This window comes from Triticum aestivum, chromosome 7A (assembly GCF_018294505.1).
Source record: "Triticum aestivum cultivar Chinese Spring chromosome 7A, IWGSC CS RefSeq v2.1, whole genome shotgun sequence".
NCBI classification, from domain to species: domain Eukaryota; kingdom Viridiplantae; phylum Streptophyta; class Magnoliopsida; order Poales; family Poaceae; genus Triticum; species Triticum aestivum.
In genome coordinates, this window is record NC_057812.1 from 680,173,810 (window position 1) to 680,190,913 (window position 17,104).

The 17,104-nt window shown below is 44.6% G+C and overlaps 2 protein-coding genes across 4 annotated transcripts; one reads left to right on the top strand and one right to left on the bottom strand.

Moving 5' to 3' along the window:
• Positions 1–429: 429 nt before the first annotated feature.
• Positions 430–4,110, top strand: LOC123154699 (G-type lectin S-receptor-like serine/threonine-protein kinase B120). The gene is made up of 7 exons (XM_044573357.1): positions 430–1,798; positions 2,151–2,249; positions 2,329–2,510; positions 2,613–2,823; positions 2,927–3,164; positions 3,272–3,422; positions 3,512–4,110. The coding sequence occupies exons 1-7, from the start codon at positions 550–552 to the stop codon at positions 3,812–3,814; spliced, it is 2,433 nt and encodes an 810-aa protein (XP_044429292.1). The 5' UTR covers positions 430–549; the 3' UTR covers positions 3,815–4,110.
• Positions 4,111–7,560: 3,450 nt separating this feature from the next.
• LOC123149271 (actin-related protein 2/3 complex subunit 3) lies at positions 7,561–11,166 on the bottom strand. Of its 3 annotated transcripts, XM_044568902.1 has the most exons (7): positions 10,943–11,166; positions 10,326–10,400; positions 10,090–10,239; positions 9,150–9,258; positions 8,790–9,059; positions 8,347–8,515; positions 7,561–7,893 (listed from the first exon to the last, which is right to left on the bottom strand). In XM_044568902.1, exons 3-6 carry the CDS (start codon positions 10,090–10,092, stop codon positions 8,373–8,375), a joined length of 525 nt encoding a protein of 174 aa, XP_044424837.1. In that variant the 5' UTR covers positions 10,093–10,239; positions 10,326–10,400; positions 10,943–11,166; the 3' UTR covers positions 7,561–7,893; positions 8,347–8,372. The 3 variants fall into 3 exon arrangements, with proteins under 3 accessions (XP_044424837.1, XP_044424836.1, XP_044424838.1); XM_044568901.1 differs by lacking the exon at positions 7,561–7,893 and having other exon boundaries at positions 8,232–8,515; XM_044568903.1 differs by lacking the exon at positions 7,561–7,893 and having other exon boundaries at positions 8,232–8,515; positions 10,090–10,221; positions 10,943–11,152.
• Positions 11,167–17,104: the final 5,938 nt, after the last annotated feature.

Genomic DNA, 17,104 nt, shown 5'->3' on the forward strand with positions numbered 1-17,104 from the left:
CACCTGAGCAGTAGGTAGTCCCAAAGTATAAGCGGCAGTTCGCAAAGTGGTCAGACCATCCATGCATTGTACTCCCTCCGTTCCAAAATCAGTGTATTTAATACAAAGTTAGTATGCTAAATCAGCGACGCTTATTTTAGGACGGAGAGTACAAAATATTGCTTAGTTCTTCAATAATGTACAACTGTCACCTCCAAGAAACAATGGTCGAAATATAGTCTGGATTGGATTGGTACCTTGACTGAGACTGATGGATGAAGACAGCGAGGACTTGAAGCATAGCATGGACCAGAGACTCCAAGTCATGACCAAGTTTCTGCCGCTTGTTGAAACTTGGAAATCATGTCATAATTTCGTTGATAATTCAAGCACGTCGACTTCACAGCGACTGACAGAGGGTGCCCCAACCACACATTCATTCACCCCCTGCAGCCCAACTGTTGCCAAAAACCGTGCCTAGTCAGTCTTATTGATTATCTGTACTCTACTATTTCGTCGACTTCACACACAAGCAGACCAAGAAGAAACTATCCTTGTTGCAAATCCGATATGGCCTGCATCCCCATTTTGATTCTACTATCCTTGAGTTCATTCTGCAAATCCGATGACCAGCTCACATATGCAAAGCCACTCACATCAGGCAACACTCTCGTCTCCAAGGGAGGGGACTTTGCGCTTGGCTTCTTCTCCCCAACCAGCTCCAACCGTACCCTCTACCTTGGCATATGGTACCACAACATCCCCAAACACACAGTTGTTTGGGTTGCAAACCGCAACAAACCAATCACCTCCTCTGTTTCTGCAGAGCTTGCCATCAGCAACACTTCTGGGCTGATCTTGTCCGACTCCCAAGGCCAAACTGTTTGGGCAACCAACAACAAAATCACCGCTGGAGATACCGGAGTTACTGCAGTGATCCTCGACACAGGCAACTTGGTCCTCCGGTCATCGAACGGCACAGACATATGGCAAAGCTTTGATCACCCGACGGACACCGTCCTTCCTGGCATGAGGTTCGTGCTAAGTTATAAAGACCGTGTGGTTGGGCGTCTTGTTGCTTGGAAGGGCCCTGACGACCCTTCCGATGGAGATTTTTCTTTTGGCCTTGACCCCAGTTCAAAACTTCAGGTAGTAATTTGGCATGGAACTAGGTTGTACTGCCGCACCATGGTTCGGAACAGTATAACTGTAAGTGGAGGACCATATCGGAGCAACACGAGCTCCATCCTTTACCAAACAGCCACTGACATAGGAGACGAGTACTACGCTATGTATACAGTCTCCGATGGCTCACCATATGCGCGTGCGATGCTTGACTACACTGGAAAAATGAAGACATTGAGTTGGAGCAACTCCTCGTCTTCATGGACAGTCATCGGCGAGGTCCCCACTGCCTGCGAGTTCTACTCCTCGTGTGGCTCATTCGGCTATTGTGATTTCAGTGGAACTGTCCAAAAATGCCAGTGCCTTGATGGGTACGAGCTTGATGATCTTGACTTCTCCAGAGGATGTCGGAGAATGGAACCTCTGAAATGTGGAAAGCCAAATCATTTTGTGGCTTTGCCTGTGATGAAGGTCCCTGCCAACTTCTTGCACATCAAGAACAGAAGTTTCGACCAATGCGCGGCTGAGTGCAGCAGCAATTGCTCATGTACAGCATATGCATATGCCAACTTGAGCAGTGATGGCACTTATGAAGACCCGTCAAGGTGCTTAGTCTGGACAGGGGAGCTTGTTGACACATGGAAGTTCAGCAACAATGGCGAGAATTTGTACCTCCGGCTTGCTGACTCTCCAGGTATGCATCGTCGAGCCCTAGCATTATTTTCTTCGTGTCCTTAAGGTGTTGTGTAACTGCACTTGACAGGTTTTATGTCAATCAAGTAGCCTTCACATCATTTGACACCAACTCTTTGGCAGGGAGTGCTAAATGTAAAATTCTTGTGAACTTAACAGCATAACAGTAACCTTGAGGTGTTTGTAAAATGAGTAAATTTGCAAGTATTCAGTATGAGAGGAAGACGATATTTAAAAATCTCATACATGTTTTTGTGTTCACTCGGTTAGTAGAGATCAGTTATGGTACTATGTAGTGTCGCAAGTAATGCTTGATGTCTATCCCTGAAAAAGTAATGCCATAATTTTTGCAGATCAAAAGAACAACAATTTGGTAAAGGTTGTAACCCCGACTATTGGAAGCCTGGTGATACTGTCATGCATAGCCTTTGTAACGGTATGCATATACAGAGGTAGAACAAACATGAGTCCCTGATTACAGAATACAACTTTGTTGTCTAACTGTTGACAAAAAAACATGATGTTTATTAGGCAAGTGGCGAAACAAGGAAATCGAACAAAGACAGATGTTAAGATATGCCAGCTCTTCAAATGAAATTGGAGGCGAATATGTGGAGTTTCCCTTTGTTAGCTTCGAAGACATTGCTACAGCAACGGATAATTTCTCTGACTCCAACCAAATTGGAAGGGGAGGTTTCGGCAAAGTTTACAAGGTAACATAAAGTTTTACTAGTGTGCTCATTTTAAGGATAATTGTCCCAGTGAAAAACGCTCACTTTCAGCATCTTACATTTTATAATGATGCAAACATGTAGGGACTGCTGGAAGGTGGCAAGGAAGTTGCTGTCAAAAGGCTTAGTGAGGGTTCTAGGCAAGGTATTGCGGAGTTTAAGAATGAAATAGTTCTATTTGCTAAATTGCAGCATAAGAACTTAGTCAGACTTCTTGGCTGCTCCATTCACGGAGATGAGAGGTTACTGATCTATGAATACTTACCCAACAAAAGTTTGGATGCTTTCCTTTTTGGTATGTCCTTATTCGATTACACATCACTAAAAGTTCTTACAACGTAAAAAGGTATTTTCCAGATGACTAATGGTATACTTCATTTGATATTTATTATTGAAAGGTGCTGCAAGACAATCTGTGCTTGATTGGCCCACACGGTTTAAGATAATTAAAGGTGTAGCAAGAGGGCTTCTTTATCTCCACCAAGATTCACGATTAACTATCATTCATAGAGATCTCAAAGCAAGTAACATTTTATTGCATACAAAAATGAATCCCAAAATATCAGATTTCGGTATGGCAAGGATCTTTGGTGAAAACCAGCAGCATGCAAGGACTACGCGAGTTGTTGGTACATAGTAAGTAACTAAATGTCCTAGCCAACCCTTATCTTACTCTTTTTTCCCTTTCTGTGTACTATTTTGCTCACACTGTGCACTTATTTGTGTTGAATTTATATAAACAGTGGTTACATGTCACCAGAATATGTGATGGGAGGTGCCTTTTCTGTAAAATCAGACATTTATAGCTTTGGTGTACTTCTCTTGGAGATTGTAAGTGGTTTCAAGATCAGCTCATCAGAACTCACGACCAACTTCTCCAACCTTATAGCTTATGTAAGTATATATATTTGAAGCGCAAAATTTCATTGGTCCAAGCAATATAATGATACCTTGATCATAACTTAAGTCGGTTGCTGGTTCAGGCATGGAGGCTATGGGAAGACGGAAACGCCGCAGAATTGGTGGAATCATCTGTCTTAGAGAGGTGTCCTCTAGAAGAAGCTGTACGGTGCATTCATGTAGGACTCTTGTGTGTTCAAAACCATCCTGATGATCGCCCCCTAATGTCATCTGTTATATTCATGTTGGAGAACGGAAGTGCGCTGGTTCCAGCACCAAAGAAACCCGCGTATTATGCTCTAGGTAATTGTGAAGTCGGACAAGCGACAGAACAGATGGAAAAATCTATGAATGGGATAAGCATCACAACTCTAGATGGCCGTTAGATGTTTGCCAGCTTTTAGTAGAGCTAGTTGTGTACTGTGATCTATTCTGTGTGGACCTTAATGTGTCGGTTTGGACATCAGTATTATTTTCCTTATGTGCCGGTTGCTCTTATCTTTGATGTGCAAATATGCCTGCAAGAAGCTACAGCGAGCAGCATCCTAACTCCCAAGTCCTAAATCCAATGTTGCTGGAGTTTGTCGTTAGATGCGTTTAGAAGCAAATCAAACAATTCGGGCCGCTTCAGTAGGCGGCATGGGTGACAGGAGGAGGCCGTCATGGCCAGCTTGACAGCCGCCCAACGACTAGCGGAAGTGCAGCTTGCCATGAGGTTTCCCTGTCGCCCTGTCAAGTCTTACACCAAGCTCCAATCTGAATATGTAGTAACGTTTCCTTTATGCGAGCAGCATGCTTGGAGAGTCATGAGGTACACATTGTATAGCATAGGATTAAGAAAAGGTATAAGCTTCAGTTCAAGAAGTTTAAGAAATTTGTGCTTCATACTTGAAATAATGTACTTCCGGGCATATATTGTCTGTTTTACTACTGATTGAGTACTACTGATGTCTGTTTTACTACTGATTGAGTACTACTGATGTCTGTTTTACCTGGAAGACATATATTGTCTGGAATCTGGATTGAGACTCATTGAGATTGGTGACAATTGTCATTAGTTTTGTTAATAGACAGGAGGTTTCTGTCAGCCCCCGCGCCGCCTCCTCTGAGGCGACTCGGGGACAAACCCTAATCGCCCCGACCCGCTCCTCCCTGTGCGTCCCCCCTCTCCGCCGCCGCCCGAGGTACTCACCGGCGCCGCCACGTGGTACTGGTGAAGGTGGCGGCGGGGATCCAGGCGTCTCCTCCTTGGGCGGGGAGCCTCGGATCCATGGCGGCGGCCCTGGCTGGTGGCACGCGGCGCAGCCTGGCGGCGCCGGGCCACTTCCCTGGCCATGTGGATGGCGGGGAGGTGGTGGGCTTCGGCTGCGGCGGTGGTTCCTCGCTAGATGTTGGTGGCCATGGTGATGTTCGTCCTCGACCCCGATCTACTCCGATCTGCAGCGGATCCGGCCCTTGGTGGCTTTGGTCACCGTTCTTGGGTGCTGGCCTTGCAGATCCGGTGGTTGGAAGGGTTCCGGGGGAATCTCTTGGCCGGCGTGGAGGCCACTCCGATGGCAGTGCCTTTGGGTGTTGCTTCCCTTGTTGGAGGCTTCGGAGAGGACCTCCTTCCTTCCACCCCTCCCAGGAGCTCAGGTGAAAACCTCAGACCCCCCTGTTCCAAGCGACGACGACACCACGGTGGCGTGCTCCTTCCTGAAGGCGTTGCTCGGGGGCTGCTCAAGCGGCGGTGGAAGTGGTGGCGGTTTAGTGTCGACACATGCATTCTGGTCGGCTTCATCTTGGAGGCTGCGGCGACGTAGGCGACACTCGTCTGGTGGAGCTACTGCCGATGGTCGAGGCATCGCCGACAGTCTGCGCCATCAGGCTCGGGGTGCTCAGGGGGAAACCCCAGATCTGGGTCTTCCGGATCGGATGATGATGGCGTTCTATCGCTTTCCCTTCTGGGGGCATCGTTTTGGAGCAAGTGCTGGCTGGAGGGATGGTGGAGCGATACTTCATCTCACACATTGATGGCGGCGGAGATCGATGGCATGGCGCTGTGGAGACTCGGCGTTCGATGTGCGGAGATGGGCTCGCGCAGGAGGAGGTTGCTGTCTGGCGTCATGGTGACGTCGATGGCAGAGTGGCCAGACAAGGTAGAAGCCTCAATATGATCCGAAGACCTGTGGAAGATGGCGGCGATGACACACGAGTGCGTCTGACCGGATTGTGCCCCAGACCCGGTATGTGGCTCGGTTGGGGCTTCCGAATGAGTTTCGGCTTCCGGCTTTTGATGTTAGGCTTAGGTGAGTGGTTTGGGTAGTGTCCCAGCTAGCACCCCTTCATCATATTGGATAGGAGTAGCGGCATATGTTGCCAAGATGACGGATTCAGGCACATTGTTGTAATATTTTGTACGGTCCTCGAGAATAATCAATAAAGTGACCGTATGCATCTCCCAAATACAGAGGCCGGGGGTCATCCTCCTTTTCTAAAAAAATCTGGATTGAGACTCATGGACGAAGACAACAACAACTTGGACCGTAGCACTGACCGGGCACTCCAAGTTGGCACCAGAAACTTCCTAATGAGATATCCATGGTTCAGTATATACGGTTAATGAATAGTATAAGCATCAGCTCAAGAATTGGTCATGCCACCTACTGTAAAAAAATGTTTTTCATTCTTGAAATAATGTAGTACTCTACTGTTTTAGCTCCATGAAATATACAAGTCTGGAGTCTGGACTGAGACTCGTGGATGAAGACAGCAAGGACTTTCAGCGTAGCACTAACCCTGCTGCACCCTCAAAGGAAAATTACTACAGATTCAGATTGGAGAGGGCGACAGGGGAAACCTCACGGTAAGAGGCTGCCTTGTTAGTCGAGTCTCGGACGCCGTCGCACTGACGCCAATGGCCTCTTCTAGGCGCCGTCGCCTGAAGGTGCCCTCTTAAGTCTTGTACAATGGGAGATGTTTAGAGAGATGCTTAGAAAAATAAATCGGATTTTTCTGAAGCATCGGTGCCTATTTTTACAGGAGAGACGCTTAATTAAGCATCTATTTTGTATAAATAAGCACCGGTGCTTAAGAAAAGTTTGGTTTATTTTTCTAAGCACCTTCGCTAATTAAGCACCTCCCATTGTATAAGGCCTTATCTCTCTGCATGCTTCTCCATGACTTTTGCAATGGTGAGAAAAAGACTTGTGTGCATCTGAAATTTGCGGTGAAAATACTTCTCCGGATAGATTTGATTAGGGTCGAAATAATCTCTCATAATCTTGGCATAGCCCTCCGCTCTATTATGGTTTGAGTTGCATGCGGCCGAACTGCGATCCTCTCCTCGATCGCCAAATATCATCGTTGAAGATCATCCCAACGACCATTTTGAAGTCAACGTCATCTTCTTCCTCCTCCGGTGACGAAGAGTCCTAGAAGATCATCTCTCTCAGCCTCTTCATCTTCAAACTAAATGACCAGTTGAATTCAACTAAAAAAAGAAAAAACAAGACAAAAAAGCTAAAAAAAACTCACCTAGGAAAACTGTCGAAATACTTGCAAGGCGGCGGAAGTGTAACGGCCGGCCGATGATGTTGAGCCAATACTAGCGGTCGGCAAAGCATGGAGATGACCGGCAAAGCACGACAAGGTGCCGGTGCGGCTACGAGGAAGAAGATCCAAGGCGCTTTCCAGCGACGGGGTCGATGCGGCGGCAATAGTGTTTTAGCTCGACTCTGGCAATGGCGACCGGCTCGGACTCAAGCAAAAGGGCGGCGAGGGCGAAGAGAAGCGGTGAAGGTGGTGGGTAGTCGCCGGCAGTGGGGGTGGAGGCGTAGAAACGAGGCTGCAACTTTTACTCGGCCGGGTGGAAGCCGGGTATATTTAGGAGCCGCGGTGCCGAGGAGTAAAAAAATTACTCACCTAACGGTTTCAAGAGTTCGCCTACGTGCCGGTTATAGGCGATCGGCTAGAATTGCTCTAAGACCCCTACGCAGTTGTTATCAACCTCTAGTCAGTGTAGCAAGTTCCAATGATGAGCCACCACACATGGCCCGTCATCAGATCTATTCACCAGTTAACCGTTAACAGCATATCTGGTGATTGGTGAAAGAATCAGGCACATATGGCATTCTACAGAGAACATTCAGGACAACATCTGCTCCATAACACAGGTTTAATAACATCAACAAGATCCATTGTTTTATGAGAATGCCTCGTCCCGAGCTTTATTGAATATCAGAGAGAGATATCGGTCAACACTGAAAGCAAAATAAATCTAGGAGGGTCACCATCGCAATTAAAACTAGACTTGTAATCAAAAGCATATTTATTAAGTGTGCGCCAAACGATTTGCATCCCTGGGCCAGTGTTTGAAGGAGATAGCACCTATCAAATTAGCACACTGGAAACAGCCGACCAAGATCGCCGCGTAGGGCTCTCCAGGAGTTTGAGACCTCTCTGGAGTGCAATGACTTCTACATCGCTGCATGGAAAAGAAGGTAAACCTGAACAAGGTCCAAATGCGCCTGTCAGGCCATTCAAAAGATTTAAGCAATCGTTTCTCCTGCTAACAGTAACATAGAGTAATACCAGTTTTTCACTTAAATATACAATTGTTAACCTAGCCCCAAAGAAGTACTTGTTAACTAGCCAGTACTTCGTATCTAAATTATAGCGTCAATATCCTGAGAACTATAATCAGGATAGATTATTCACTCTGCATAACACTGCATCAATGGCAAAATCGGTCCGATTTCGAGCCAGGCCCACAGGAAGAGAAGGAAGAATTAATTCAGCGAATGCCACGATAACAGCAGTACATTGCAAGAAACTGTTTTTGGCATTTTATACTTGAATACTTCAGAAGAAAGATTATTTACATCATCATATAAATAAATGTCCGAGTGAAATAAGGATATACAAAAACACATCTAACCTGTAGCTGAAATGCTTAATTACACTCTAAAGGATGACAAGGTTCATGAACTTCCTCTTTGCAAAAGCCAACCACCATTTGTTTGGAGTGCCATTAGCTCTGTATGCACAGTTGAGCAGCCTCCCGCTTGTTTCCTCCCTTATCTGCTTCAGATAGTTCCTCAACAATTCTGCATTAGAGCGGAGAAATGCTTAATTGAGGATCACAATCCATGGGAGTAAGACTATTCTTCGGTTAGATTTGGTGTCTACCAATTTATAGCTGAATTATCCTACGGCTTTATTAAAATACTACTGCTTGTTTCTCTCAAGAAGTAAATCACGTGAAATACCAAGCAAATAACTTATTACTTCTACAGAAAAGAGTTAGCTTAGTTGCTAACTTGCTATCAATAAAGCACATGCACGTGCAAATATGCATTGAATTTGATGAGAGCTATATACCTGCTTCTTCCTGGGATTCGGGAAGAGTGAAAAGTCCAGGGAAAGGAAACCCCGGTTCCCCGGGCACAGGAACAGTTTCCAACCCCAGGTTAATGATTGCCTTAGTTCCAACAGCCAGTGTCCGGCAGCTTTCTAGTCTTTTCAAGGCAATATTGATGTAAGATGTCAGATAGATAAGCAACTTGTCTGCTGGGCTTTTGACATGGAAGTTTTTGAAGAAAACATTTGCTCGGAAGAAAGTTATCGCTTCATCGACTATATCCGCTTTATCTGTAATAGCATCAACATTAGTTAGCAGTTTGGCATGGTCATGCAGCAATGGAAGTACACCATTAAGTGTGTCTGATGTTGTACCGGTACCTGAATCTGAGGCTGGGGCTGGGCCCTTGATATGAGTTTTCAGTGGAAGCAAAGGACACCCACAGGCTTTTGTGATCCCATCATCATCAGTGAAACTAGAGTGATAAACCTGTCCTCAAGGCAGAAACGTATATGGTGCTCACATATCGCTAGTTAACGTCAACCATGATCAAACTAGAACTAACAAAACTAGTATGTGAAACTAAAGCAAGCGATGGGCACATTTGATAGTTGTTTGCTACCATTCATATTACCTTCATCAAACCCCTAAACCCATGAAAGGTATTCCTAAAGGTGTAACTCTAATTGAAGTACTTTGACCCCACAAAATTTATGTCACCGTACTACCTTTTGTCCTGTTTGGAATACCTTGTTGACTTTTATAAGCAGAAGGCACCATACAACTATATGGCTTGTATGTTTGACGTGCAAATGGAAGTGTCATATAGCTTCGTCATTTGATTTGGAAATAAATCAAGTGCTATAGTTGTACTTCAATACTGAGAAAGGGTTTCCATTTGTATGACAATCAAGACTGGAGTTCTATATTTTTAGGCTTAACGTTTTGCTTCATTTCAGAAAAGTATTGTCATCTCAAGTACTGATGGCGTCAAACTAGAATTTTCTAGCTGTTGGGCTCTACTTCAACATAAGCTTCCAGGACCTTCCCAAACTTGCTCTGGTAAGTAACCACAAAATATGAACAGGGATTTTGTGATGGCTGATGAGGCATTGAGGTGCACCACATTGGTTAGTGATAGTATCGCCTTCAGTAATGAAAAACAGAGCATTCAAAATGGCACCAATCTTTAAGCGCCAACTTCTCCAACATTAAACATTCAAAATGGAACCTAATCAGACTCAGTGTCTGCCCAAATTCGGCAACAATGACGTCCAGTGAATGACAAGGTCTGGACGAAGGAGAGGGCAAGTAACTTACCATGGCTATGGAGGACCGCCAGGTACAGTGCACCGCACACAAACAGGGATCTCCACCTGTGTAGATCTGCTGTATCTGGTAGCGAGGGGCTGGAATGGAGGCCGGTCGCCGGAGAAGGAGGTTCACCCTAGCCTAGTACAACCGTGGAATCTAAAACAAATAATAAGGGGACTGAATACTGGACTAGTTTTTCAGCAGACTGCATACAGAAGCAGGAGTTGTAACAAAGCACTTACAGAAGCAGACTGGCTCTGAATAGTTTCCTCAGAAGCTGGTTAATGGCCCCTACCGGCAGCAAGCTATTCAGGACTCTGCATCAAGATAGAAGCTACGTATGTTATAGGAAAACAAGTTGGAGTTGTGTGATGATAAGAAGAAAAGCAGCAGATAACAAAGGCAAACTTGCCGGTGATAAACTGAATAACTGCAATTGCATTCACATCATCCAAGACAATCATACTGGAGGGGATCGAAATGAAATCAAGCTACAAGCCCAATATTCACCAGGATTTGTTGTGAAATGTTTTTTCCTCACGACGTCAAGCCCAAACCTCAAAGCAAAATTCGGAGCAGTTACATCATCAGATTAAAAACTAACGGATTCCCTAAAGGGCTCATTTGGCTGCAGGGGCAACGCATAGGAAGCGGTCGTCTTATGGACTCCCGGATCCACCAGCGGCAACCAAATCGAATCCCAGAGACGATGGGAATGGGATGGGATCGAATTGGACGGAGCAATGGGCAGGGACGGGTAGATCTGGACGTGAGGTCGCAACGTCTCGCCGGCTATGGGGATGGACGGGACGGAGGGTGATGGGGGGAAGGAAGGAGGTTGCGAGGTGAGGCTCCTCACCGGAGACGGCGAGCGGCGGGGTCGCTGCTGGTGCCAGGAGATGAGGCAGGCGGCGTCGCTCGTCGTAGAGGAGATCGCAGGAGGGAGACGGCGTCGGAGGAGAGCGGGTCGGGTCCGGCCGCGGCGTAGGAGGAAGAGGTCGTGGCTCGCGAGTGGGAGGCGGACAGATTTGCGTGCGTCCTTCACGGCTCCCCCGATGTCACGGCCGTACTACACTTTACCGATTGGTAGATACTCTACTCCATGTTCTTTCTACTGGTAGAATACAATGCCCGTGCGTCGTACGTAGGAATCGAATCCCGCAAGTAGACGACTGCTATAATGCAGCCCTCCATCTATAGTGCAGATCTGGCGAACTTAATTTATCATTTTTTCCCTCTTTAGATTCTATTTCTTGCTCTCCTCTCGATCCATTTTTTTTCCTTTTTAGATCTTTTTTCGTTCGAGATTTTTTCACGCAAAAATTGATGTGAACAAGAGAGGATTCGATCCTTGCATCATTAGTGAGCCAACTTAACTAGCCTACCACCTGACCTACGATTCTTTATTGGGCAAAAGAAAGTAAATGGGCTATTTAACATGTCTCCTCTAATACGTATGCATAAAAATGAGTTAATTTAGTGTTCGATTTTTTCCGCGCTTAGGTACCCCGTTCCTGCTAACTTTACCGACCGGGAGGGGGGGGGGGGGGGGAGAGGGTTGATGAAATATCCTCCGTTAACTTTAATGTAAATAACATGGTAACTCAAAATTCATAGATCTGATAACTTATGTACCCCGATCCTAAAAACTTTGTCGGCGAGGGTGGGGGTGAGGGAGTTGTTGAAACATACACGATAACTTCTGTGCAAATAACATGATAACTCAAACATGGCAGACCTGATAACTTATGTACCCCGGTCTTGATAACTTGGTCGGCCAGGGTGGGGGTGGGGCAAGTCGCTGAAACATGCCATGATCACTTCTGTGCAAATAACATGATAACTCAAACATGGCGGACCTGATAACTTATGATAACTTGGTCGGCGAGGATGGGGTGGGGCAAGTCGCTGAAACATGCCACGGTAACTTCTGTGCAAATAACATGATAACTCATACATGGTAGACCTGATAACTTTGTTGGAGGGGTTGGGGTCGGGGTGTCGTTGAAACGTACGATGGTAACTTCTATGCAAATAACATGATAACTCACTGATAACCCACAAGTATAGGGGATCGCAACAATTTTCGAGGGTAGAGTATTCAACCCAAATTTATTGATTCGACACAAGGGGAGCCAAAGAATATTCTCAAGTATTAGCAACTGAGTTGTCAATTCAGCCACACTTGGATAACTTAGTATCTGCAGCAAAGTATTTAGTAGCAAAGTAATATGAAAGTAACGGTAGCAGTAGCAAAAGTAATATTTTTAGGTTTTGTAGTGATTGTAACAGTAGCAACGGAAAAGTAAATAAGCGAAGAACAATAAGTGAAAAGCTCGTAGGCATTGGATCGGTGATGAAGAATTATGTCGGATGCGGTTCATCATGTAACAGTCATTAATAGAGTGACACAGAACTAGCTTCAATTCATCAATGTAATGTAGGCATGTATTTCGAATATAGTAATACATGCTTATGGAAAAGAACTTGCATGACATCTTTTGTCCTACCCTCCCGTGGCAGCGGGGTCCTAATGAAAACTAAGGGATATTAAGGCCTCCTTTTAATAGAGTACCGGAACAAAATATTAACACATAGTGAATACATGAACTCCTCAAACTACGATCATCACCGGGAATGGTCCCGATTATTGTCACTTCGGGGTTGCCGGATCATAACACATAGTAGGTGACTATAGACTTGCAGGATAGGATCAAGAACTCACATATATTCATGAAAACATAATAGGTTCAGATATGAAATCATGGCACTTGGGCCCTAGTGACAAGCATTAAGCATAGCAAAGTCATAGCAACATCAATCTCAGAACATAGTGGCTACTAGGGATCAAACCCTAACAAAACTAACTCGATTACATGATAAATCTCATCCAACCCATCACCGTCCAGTAAGCCTACGATGGAATTACTCACGCACGGCGGTGAGCATCATGAAATTGGTGATGGAGGATGGTTGATGATGACGACGGCGACGGATTCCCCTCTCCGGAGCCCCGAATGGACTCCAGATCAGCCCTCTCGAAAGAGTTTAGGGCTTGGCGGTGGCTCCGTATCCTAAAACGTGATGAATCCTTCTCTCTGATTTTTTCTCCCCGAATACGAATATATGGAGTTGGAGTTGAGGTCGGTGGAGCAACAGGGGGCCCATGAGGCAGGGGGGCGCGCCCAGGGGGCAGGCGCGCCCCCACCCTCGTGGACAGGTGGAGGCCCCCCTGACGTGGATTCTTCTTCCAGTATTTTTAATATTTTCCAAAAATAAGTTCCGTGGAGTTTCATGTCATTCCGAGAACTTTTGTTTCTGCACATAAATAACACCATGGCAATTTTGCTGAAAACAGCGTCAGTCCGGGTTAGTTCCATTCAAATCATGCAAGTTAGAGTAAAAAATAAGGGCAAAAGTGTTTGAAAAAGTAGATACGACGGAGACGTATCAACTCCCCCAAACTTAAACCTTTGCTTGTCCTCAAGCAATTCAGTTGATAAACTGAAAGTGATAAAGAAAAACTTTTACAAACTCTGTTTGCTCTTGTTGTTGTAAATGTGTAAAGCTAGCATTCAAGTTTTCAGCAAAGATTATAACTAACCATATTCACAATAACATTTAGGTCTCATGTTTACTCATGTCAATGGCATAATCAACTAGCGAGCAATAATAATAAATCTCGGATGACAACACTTTCTCAAAACAATCATGATATGATATAATAAGATGGTATCTCGCTAGCCGTTTCTGAGACCGCAAAACATAAATGCAGAGCACCTTTAAAGATCAAGGACTGACTAGACATTAGAATTCATGGTAAAAGAGATCCAGTCATAGTCATACCCAATATAAATTAATAGTAATGAATGCAAATGACAGCAGTGCTCTTCAGCTGGTGCTTTTTAATAAGAGGGTGATGACTCAACATGAAAGTAAATAGATAGGCCCTTCATAGAGGGAAGCAGGGATTTGTAGAGATGCCAGAGCTCGATTTTAAATCAGAGATAAATAATATTTTGAGCGGTATACTTTCATTGTCGACATAACAACCAAGAGATGGCGATATCTTCCATGCTACACACATTATAGGCGTTTCCCAAACAGAATGGTAAAGTTTATAACCCCCCTCCACCAACAAGCATCAATCCATGGCTTGTTCGAAACAATGAGTGCCTCCAACTAACAACAGTCCCAGGGGGAGTTTTGTTTGCAATTATTTTGATTTAGTTTGCATAAAGCATGAGACTGAGCATCCCGGTGTCCAACCATTTTCTCGTGAGTGAGTAGCGGAGTCCACTCCTCTTGAGAATAACCCGCCTAACATGGAAGATAAGGACACCCCTAGTTGATACATGAGCTATTTGAGCATACAAAATAGAATTTCATTTGAAGGTTTAGAGTTTGGCAGATACAAATTTACTTGGAACGACAGGTAGATACCGCATATAGAAAGGTATGGTAGACTCATATGGAATAACTTTGGGGTTTAAGGGATTGGATGCACAAGAAGTATTCCCGCTTAGTACAAGTGAAGGCTAGCAAAAGACTGGGAAGCGACCAACTAGAGAGCGACAACATTCATGAACATGCATTAAAATTAATAAACATTGAGTGCAAGCATGAATAGGATATAACCCACCATGAACATAAATATCGTGAAGGCTATGTTGATTTGTTTCAACTACATGTGTGAACATATGCCAAGTCAAGTCATTTAAATCATTTAAAGGAGGATACCACCCCATCATACCACATCACAACCATTTTAATAGCATGTTGGCACGCAAGGTAAACCATTATGAACTCCTAGCTAATTAAGCATGGCATAAGCAACTATAATCTCTAATTGTCATTGCAAACATGTTTATTCATAATGAGCTGAATCAGGAATGATGAACTAATTATATTTACAAAAACAAGAGAGGTCGAGTTCATACCAGCTTCTCTCATCTCATTCAGTCCATCATATATCGTCATAATTGCCTTTCACTTGCACGACCGAACAAAGTGAATAATAATAACAGTGCGCGTGCATTGGACTAAGCTGGAATCTGCGAGCATTCAATAAATAGGAGAAGACAAGGTAATATGGGCTCTTGGTTAAATCAACAATAATGCATATAAGAGCCACTTCAACAATTTAATCATAGTCTTCTCCTATCGACCCCAAAGAAAAGAAAAGAAATAAAACTATTTACACGGGAAAGCTCCCAACAAGCAAAAGAAGAACAGGAAATATTTTTGGGTTTTATTACTACCACATCATGAAAAGTAAACTGACTAAAAGCTACCACTAAATTTTTTAGTTTTTCTTAAAGTTTATTAAACACACAAGAAGAAAGCAGGAAAAAGAAAATAAACTAGCATGGATATTACAGTAAAAAAGTAGGAGTACCGACATCTAGCAATGAGTGTGTGAACATGAATGTAATGTCTGTGAGAAATACGTACTCCCACAAGCTTAGGCTTTTGGCCTAAGTTTGTTTATTGCCACGGATGGCCTAGCGGATATCCATAGTTGTAGTTGGGGCCGTAATGCGATGCAGGGGTCATTGCATCGTGTGCTGCAGCTTGGAGGCGAGCTATCTCAGCCCTCCTCTTATACTCCTCCGCCTCCTCTCTGGTTATGTAATGTCTCCCTTTTTCCTGAAAGTCAAAGAAAGCGGGAGCAGGGAGGACAATATTGACAGCGTGACGCCTGTCAAAGATTAGTCGGTACTGGAGAGGCAGTTCATTCCTCTCAACAAACTGATGGTGAACCATAGCATTAAAGTCTAGATAAGTAGGAGGCAATTCAATATCATCATCACGTATGGTTACACCAAGAAAATCAGCTAAGCAAGTTGCATAAATTCCATCAAAGAAATCTCCATTAAATCTATTATTATGCAACCTGCGTGCAACAATAGCTCCCAAATTATAAAATTTATCTCCTAACACAGCACTCCTAAGGATACTGAGGTCAGGGACACACATGTGACATGCTTCATCCTTACCATTTATGCACCTGCCTATGAAGAGAGCAAAATAATGTGTAGCAGAAAAATGAATACTCCCTATTGTAGCTTGTGTTATGTCTCTAGATTCACCCACAGTTATACTGGCAAGAAAATCTCTAAATTCAGATTTGCGAGGTTCACGAGGACTACCCCATTGTGGGAGTTTGCAAGCAGTGGTAAAATCCTCTAAGTCCATAGTATAAGATTTTTCATAAAGATCAAACAGAACAGTTTGAGAATTGCGTGAAGATGAAAATTCAAACCTCGTCACAAAGGAACTAGTGAGATAGTGGTACTGGCGGCACTTTTCCTCCTCGAAGCTCACAAGATCAGTGTTACGCAAATACGCATTAAATTCTTCCTTAATTCCTGCTCGATCCATGAAGTCCTCTGAAGGCCATTCATAAGGCCGCACAGGAGCGTTCCTTGGTGGCTCATCATCGGCATCGCGCATGGCGAGCCTGGGTCCTTGCTTCCTTGAAGGGCCACTATCGGTGTCAAAACCGGCGGATCTCGGGTAAGGGATCCCGAACTGTGCATCTAAGGCGGATGGTAACAAGAGGCAGGGGACACGATGTTTACCCAGGTTCGGGCCCTCTTGATGGAGGTAATACCCTACGTCCTGCTTGATTGTTCTTGATGATATGAGTATTACAAGAGTTGATCTACCACGAGATCGTAGAGGCTAAACCCTAGAAGCTAGCCTATGGTATGATTGTTTGTTGTCCTACGGACTAAACCCTCCGGTTTATATAGACACCGGAGGGGGCTAGGATTACACAGAGTCATTTACAAGGGAGGAGATCTACATATCCGTATTGCCAAGCTTGCCTTCCACGCCAAGGATAGTCCCATCCGGACACGAGACGTAGTCTTCAATCTTGTATCTTCATAGTCCTACAGTCCGGTCAAAGGATATAGTCCGGCTGTCCGGAGACCCCCTAATCTAGGACTCCCTCAGTAGCCCCTGAACCAGGCTTCAATGACGATGAGTCCGGCGCGCAGTTTTGTCTTCGGCA

Excerpts from the sequence above, each read along its gene's own strand:
- LOC123154699 (XM_044573357.1), top strand. The coding sequence starts at position 550 with ATGGCCTGCATCCCCATTTTGATTCTACTATCCTTGAGTTCATTCTGC. Across the intron at positions 2,824-2,926 it reads TTTGGATGCTTTCCTTTTTG|GTGCTGCAAGACAATCTGTG; the intron begins GTATGTCCTTAT and ends TATTATTGAAAG. Across the intron at positions 3,423-3,511 it reads TCTCCAACCTTATAGCTTAT|GCATGGAGGCTATGGGAAGA; the intron begins GTAAGTATATAT and ends TTGCTGGTTCAG.
- LOC123149271 (XM_044568902.1), bottom strand. Across the intron at positions 9,060-9,149 it reads AGCCCCAGCCTCAGATTCAG|ATAAAGCGGATATAGTCGAT; the intron begins GTACCGGTACAA and ends ATGCTATTACAG. Across the intron at positions 8,516-8,789 it reads CGAATCCCAGGAAGAAGCAG|AATTGTTGAGGAACTATCTG; the intron begins GTATATAGCTCT and ends GCTCTAATGCAG.